We start from the raw sequence: 6,904 nt of genomic DNA on the forward strand, positions 1-6,904 counted from the left end.
AATAATATAAAATAATTTCTTCATAGTTGCTACGAGTAATGTTACATCGATTATCTATTTATTTCATCATTTATATTATCTATTTGATAAGATAAAGTCCCCCTAATAAGAATAAGATCTATAAATACACGTAAGTTTTATCTCTATTAAAAATGTAATGCGAATAATGGTACAAACTGACGATAAAATCCATATTTTTGAAGTTGACACGCATACTACACTTTTTAGTCGGATTCTTGATGCCCATAAACTAGCTTGCAAAGTAGATAAGGCTGGAGCCACGTGTCGAAAATCCACCACGCCGGTCCAAATTGCAGCACGTGCTACCCGTACAGCGACATCAGCACCCATAGATACCATGGAAACCAGAGAGATACCAACAAAACCAGCACAAAAAATAAAGGTCTCAATGGGTGAATCGAATCCTCTGGTTAAATTCTAACCCTAGGGTTCCGAAAATTCCCAATTTATCGTCTTTATAAATTTCCCACTTGTGGACGGAAGTCCTTGTAATTAACAATAAAATTTTGGGGGCAATGCTTTTGGCTGCGTGCGATATCTTCTACGTCAGTGTCGCATAGTGAGAGTGCGAACTCAGGGTTGCATGCGGGTGGTTGCGTGTCTGCAAGGTCGTAGTCGCTTCTGGGCTCGGCGACGGAGCCATGGCGGTTAAGAAGGCGTGCGAGTCGTTCTCGAAGAGCTTGATCGACGAGGTGCAGAGATGGGGTTGTATGAAGCAGACGGGGGTGAGCCTCAAGTACATGATGGAGTTCGGGTCCCGGCCGACGCAGCGGAATTTTATAATCTCGGCGCAGTTTCTGCACAAGGAGCTCCCCATTCGGATTGCGAGGCGGGCGATTGAGCTCGAGAGCCTCCCATATGGCTTGTCTGAGAAGCCTGCCGTTTTGAAGGTGCTTTCTTTTTGTTTGTTTTGTTAAATTATGGTCTCTTTTTTTGTTCTTGAAATCGAATTGTGGGAAATGGGATTTGGGTTAAATTTTGTATAAATTGTTATATTATTATTTATTTGATTACACCATAAAAGGGTTATGAAAAGCTTTGACTAAATATCCACTTTTAGTTAATTGTTTTCTAATGTGAACGGGGATCTCCCTGCTAATTGCTGTCTGGGTTTTATAGAATATCCATTGATTACTCTGTTTCTGTGGAGTTTGTTCTCTGAATATGTGAAGTAAGTTTTTTTTTCCTTGGGCAAAAGTGCAGTAATTTTTCTTAGGGTGTGGAGAATGTGAATTACTTAGCTAGTAGGTCTATGTGCTTTTAAAAGGGTGAATTCTTTGCTTTGAAAAGCAAAATGCGTACGAGTTGCCTGCAAAATCGTTCTTCAGAGTAACGCGTATGAATTGATTGAGGCTGATACCAAATTAGGCTGCCCATTGTGTGGCTTAGCCGAACTCTCCCTCCCCTTAGTGTAAAAAATATTGATGTACTAAAAAAAAAAAGAATCAAATATTGCAAGGATGTAATTTTGCTTTATTTTATTTGCAGGTACGAGACTGGTATTTGGATTCCTTCCGTGATCTTAGAACCTTTCCTGATATCAAGGATGCTAAAGATGAAAAGGATTTTACACAAATGATTAAGGCGATCAAGGTAAGACACAACAATGTTGTCCCAATGATGGCTTTGGGTGTTCAGCAGTTGAAGAAAGAGAAGGTTCTCTACGAGGATCTTGATGAGATTCACCAATTTTTGGATCGCTTCTACCTGTCAAGAATTGGGATTCGCATGCTCATTGGTCAGATTGCCTTTTACTGTGATTTTTTTAGCTGGCTGGTTTTGCAAGTTATGTCACTTTTCTTTCAGCGGGTTCTAAAATATCTCTAAAACTCAGGCCAGCATGTTGAGTTGCACAATCCCAATCCCCCTCCTCATTGCGTGGGTTACATAGATACAAAGATGTCTCCTGTGGAGGTAGCACGAAATGCCACTGAGGATGCCCGTGCAATGTGCCTGCGTGAGTATGGAAGCGCACCTGCTGTTACTATCTATGGGGATCCTGATTTTACATTCCCGTAAGTATATTTTGTTCTCACTTGGTTGGGTCTGTTTCTAATTGAATCGATTTTACATTCCCACAAGTATATTTTTCTTTGTACTATCCTGAAACTTATGTGACTCTTTACATTGAACCAGTAGTGGTGGTTAGTGATATGTTATTATCAGACAAATAAAGTTCTGTTTGTTTTCATAACAGGTATGTTCCAACACACCTGCATACTATGGTCTTTGAGTTGGTTAAGAATTCCTTGCGTGCTGTCCAAGAGCGTTTCATGGACTCGGATATAGTTGCGCCTCCTGTTAGAATAATAGTTGCTGATGGAATTGAGGATGTCACTATCAAGGTATTATTTTGTGTGATTGAGAGAATGTCATTTATATATTGAACCAATATTTGTGAGATGCTTATCAATGAGGTGCTTATCGAATTGGCACGGCTGAATTCATAGGTCTCGGATGAGGGTGGTGGCATACGAAGAAGTGGTCTCCCCAAGATTTTTACATATCTTTACAGCACTGCAAGTAACCCTTTGGAATCAGATCTTTCGGAAGCTGATGCAGTTACAATGGCTGGATATGGATATGGGCTTCCTATAAGCCGCTTGTATGCGAGGTACTTTGGAGGGGACTTACAAATTATCTCTATGGAAGGATACGGTGAGTTGTCGAGTTCCCGAACCTGATCCATTTAGATTATTACACACAACTAGTAGGTTTCGCAATCACAGTCATACCGTTTGCTTTACCTTTGTTTCTTTGTATGAGTCATGAAGAAAGGGTATATTATGACAATAGCCGTAAGCTATTGTAATTAAACACTTGTCCACGTCAATGTCTAGTTATCTGCACGTTTCACACACCGAAAATTCAACACACGATTTTCATCCGCGTTTTCAAGTATGTTGCATCCAGAGTATTACACATAGTTAGCAAGACTTTCGCAACCAAAGTCTGACAGTTTTGTATGCATCTTTCCGTTATCAGTTCATAAGGGGTAAAGCCGGTCGATGTCGCTGGTTCATAATCTTATGTTTTTACTTGCCTCTTTACTCTTTAGAGTCGCCGGTCGTCTTCTTTGTGCATCATCATTGGTCATCCACTCAACATTTTGCACTTGCTTCACCCATCACAAGCCCGTTGTGTTGCACGATTGCGGAGGACTTTCCCATCTGAGTTCTGAAGGGATAGTTCTTGTACACTAACTACATCGTATTCTCGACTGAAAAAAGCACTTGCATCTTCATCTATCCCTAAAATCAGCTGTCGTTTTTGCTCACCGATTTTCTCACTGACGTATAGTTGGTGCCGTGTATGTACAGGGACGGACGCGTATCTGCATTTGTCTCGCTTGGGAGATTCTCAGGAACCATTGCCATGATGCGAGCCTTCTGTTTCGACTTTGATGATTATGACATGGTTGAATGACGAAATTAATTATTTCAGGGGATATTACAAGTTAAATTTGTCATCTATACGTTTATTGTAATGGATAAGTCACTGTCAATTTTTTATTTTCTAATAAAAATTGGCAGTTAGTCTTTCTTTTGTAGTTTTTACCTCACCAGATCAATCAGAATATATATATATATATATATTTTTTTTTTTTAACATTGGCCTCTTTTGGCATTTCTTTCCTTCCTTTTTTTTTTTAATTATTACTAGCATATGGACATTCACAAAGTGTGGGAGAAACTTTTTATTTTTGTTTTTGAAATAGGAGAGAGGAAGAGAATGGTAGAGAATGTGGGAATGAGAAGTTTTTTTTATTTTTATTTTATTTTATTTAATTTTTTTAATTAGAGGTATGTTAGGATTACATGTAGGTGAAGCTATGAAAAAAACAACACAATTTGATTATGTGAAGTTACATTTTTGTCCCATATTTCTTATCTAGGTTATGTTTTAATTAGAGGATTAAATTGGTAATTTCATATGATTTTGTCAAAGATTTTAGTTGACAAAGAGTGTTTTATTAATTAGTAGAGATTAGTATTGGTATTAAGGGGAAAGGAGGTGTTGGTATTAAGGGGAAAAAGGAAAAACGTATCATGAGGAACGGCGAGATCTATACTAATCTGAAGTGTAAAGATCCAACTTGGAACGAGAATTGAGATTTCTTTAGATTACTTAGCAAACATCATGATGAAAAAAAAGGAGGTTGCCTAAATGTAATTTGTAATCCAATGCGTTGGGAAGTCGCTCACCGCATTACATAAAAATGTAATGCGGAGACAAGAAGCTCCCCAATCAAATGTATACGGCAGCCTGGCACGTTGGAAAACAAATCTACAAGCCAACACCTAACTGAGGCAACCCACGTAACAACATGCCATCAAATATTTTCCTCTATTGTCACATTGGTACAGTTACGCATCAATAGTCTCTCTCGCTCTCCCTCTCCCTCTCTGATTGTCTAATAACAGAAACCAATAAATCTCCATAGAGTTTCAAAAATCTGGTCAGCGTGAAGATACATATATATCAGTGCCTTCTTTGCTTTGCACGCTGATACGTCCCCTTCCCCTTAATCTTCCATTTTTCATTTCCGCCTGGCCGGTTTTTCTCTTCTATCTCACGAACCTTCCGCTTTCTGCAAGGTTCATGAAATACGCATCAGCACAGTTAAGTGGTTATAATTTTAAGTTTGACCGTTTTTCGGATGCCAAAAGAATCATCCTTAAAACATATGGTTTCAGAATTTGGAAACAGTGGATGTCTCTAGCTATCTTACCTGTAGTTCCCAAGGTTACGATCAGAAAGCACTTCCTCTGCAAGGGACACCTTCCTTTCCTTCTTTGTAAGTCTGCCTGAGAAGAAATCTAATGGGGACTCTATTATTGTCCCTACCTGATAAACAACCAAAACGCAGATAACCTCGTCAAATATACTAATACATCCTAGGAATGGCTACTTGTAATGTTATTGTGATAACATATTCTAACCTGGAAATACTTGTTAGGTTGTGCATCACCCTTCTTGTAGTGTCTCTTTGGATCCATAACATTCCTTAACTGCAATGAGAAAATCGAATCAGCCAACTACACTTCCTTTAAACAACAATGAAAGCGTAAAATAACAACAAAAGATAAATGAAACAATAAAATTCAGAAGTTATAATTATAATAAATCGTTGCAAATGGATAAACCCTAAATCGATAAGACTAGAAAATGGTGCAAATGGGAATGGCTAGGGGTTATGAATTTATAATCTATAATCTAATGATCGAGTCAATTCCATGATTATAAGTTCATTCCATACCAGACCAGACCGGAATAGGGTTATATACATTCTAATTATGAGAAGGGGTCATTCAAGCGTATCTAAATAGGTACAATGTTTAGATATGGATCTCTACATCATTACATTCCATTTAGGATTAGGAATAGGCGTAACCGGACCAGCTTTTTACGTATCTCTCGTTATTTAGGATGGGACCCTAATTCACCTCACCTCTTTGGGCTTCGATTCCAGATTCCAAAGAACTACCACCTTGTTTAATGTTTCTACAAACACCACTTGCTAAAGTGTACCACAGAATGTGCTAGAATTTGACAAGGTTCATTCATCCAAATGAACTTGACAAGGACTTGGAATCATACCAAAGTGTAGCATCAAATGCAAACTTCGAAGTTAGATCGGCTTTTAATTACATTCTCCATACTAGAGATTGCAGTTGAAACTCGAAAGACTGTCCGATGTGAACTACATCCAAGGTAGCAGAAATTGATGCAATAACATGGTAACCACAACCATAAGCACCAAAACTTCGAAAAACACAGTGTCCTATAACTCTATTCAGCCGATGCATTGATGCAATCGCAAAACCCAGTTTAAAAAAAAAAAAAACCCGATGTTCATGACTCCAACATAGTGCCAAAGAAATTATTACCAGAAACAAAACCGAATTTAACACACCTTTAGTAATTGGAGATCTTTCTGCAACTCCGGGGTCATGGTTGGTGCAGGCATGTCAAACCTTAATCATATAAATTATTAAGAGACAAACAAACATATAAGGGCGGGTTGAAATCTTCCGGTTTGGATTAGTTTATAGTAGAATATCGCTCGCATACAATAAAAAAAGTTGAACTTTAGAGGATTCCACATGGGTTTCTAAGAAAATAGAAGACTAAAAGGTAACGGAGTGAATTGAGCTGATGACATACCAGCTTGTTCCAGCAGTGTCCTTGATCTGCTTCTTGGCCAATTTGTTCCGCTTTACCGGGTCATTCGGCGGAACGAAGAGGCCATCGACAAGCTGCGTGCTGGGTTTCCAAAGCGGATTGCCTTCGGGGCGAGGTTTGGAGCCAGACCCACCTCCATTTTTGGAGGCCGATGAAAAAGCCGGCAACTTTGGTTCCCACGAGAGCCCAATTACCGCATTGCTTTCCGCCATTCTACAACGCAATATAGGGAATCAAAACTCGAAGCAGCGCCTACGGAAATTACATGCACAAGCTGATGAGCATAAATCAATCATAATTCCTAGAAAACTCATAGAAGACAAGAAGGTAACGTACTGGCTGCTGGTGAATCGTCGAGGGCGGCGCCTAGCTACGTTGCTTCGCCGACAATGGCTTCGGACAGAGAGAGTTTGGCGGCTGAGAGAGGGAGACTGAAAAACTAGGCTTCAGGAGGAGGCGGCGTCGAAGAGAGAGAGTGTTAAGTCACCAGACAAACGGGTCGGCCCAGAATAAAAGCAGCAGCCCAATAGGGCAGAGAAAGGGTATTTCCAGTTATGCCCTTCGCGTGTATGGATATTAATTTGTTTTTGTATTTTTTGGAAGTAGTGGAGTGCCGTGATGGTTAGGGTCTTGTTCATCAATTCATTGTGTTTTCGGGCTTAAATTTTTTCTTCTTTTCTTTAGTGAATTTTACATA

At 39.3% G+C, this 6,904-nt stretch overlaps 2 protein-coding genes across 3 annotated transcripts; one reads left to right on the forward strand and one right to left on the reverse strand.

Moving 5' to 3' along the window:
• Positions 1-380: 380 nt before the first annotated feature.
• On the forward strand, positions 381-3,563 carry LOC137737023 (pyruvate dehydrogenase (acetyl-transferring) kinase, mitochondrial-like). The gene is made up of 6 exons (XM_068476367.1): positions 381-911; positions 1,510-1,759; positions 1,856-2,036; positions 2,219-2,366; positions 2,472-2,679; positions 3,342-3,563. Exons 1-6 carry the CDS (start codon positions 663-665, stop codon positions 3,398-3,400), a joined length of 1,095 nt encoding a protein of 364 aa, XP_068332468.1. The 5' UTR covers positions 381-662; the 3' UTR covers positions 3,401-3,563.
• Positions 3,564-4,165: 602 nt separating this feature from the next.
• LOC137738179 (rRNA-processing protein fcf2-like) lies at positions 4,166-6,680 on the reverse strand. 2 transcript variants are annotated; one of them, XM_068477804.1, is made up of 6 exons: positions 6,544-6,680; positions 6,190-6,459; positions 5,939-5,999; positions 4,965-5,033; positions 4,754-4,869; positions 4,166-4,612 (listed from the first exon to the last, which is right to left on the reverse strand). In XM_068477804.1, the coding sequence occupies exons 2-6, from the start codon at positions 6,417-6,419 to the stop codon at positions 4,504-4,506; spliced, it is 585 nt and encodes a 194-aa protein (XP_068333905.1). In that variant the 5' UTR covers positions 6,420-6,459; positions 6,544-6,680; the 3' UTR covers positions 4,166-4,503. The 2 variants fall into 2 exon arrangements, with proteins under 2 accessions (XP_068333905.1, XP_068333906.1); XM_068477805.1 differs by having other exon boundaries at positions 6,190-6,420; positions 6,544-6,679.
• Between the last annotated feature and the right edge of the window lie 224 nt (positions 6,681-6,904).

Source organism: Pyrus communis, chromosome 6, assembly GCF_963583255.1.
Source record: "Pyrus communis chromosome 6, drPyrComm1.1, whole genome shotgun sequence".
Classification (NCBI taxonomy): domain Eukaryota; kingdom Viridiplantae; phylum Streptophyta; class Magnoliopsida; order Rosales; family Rosaceae; genus Pyrus; species Pyrus communis.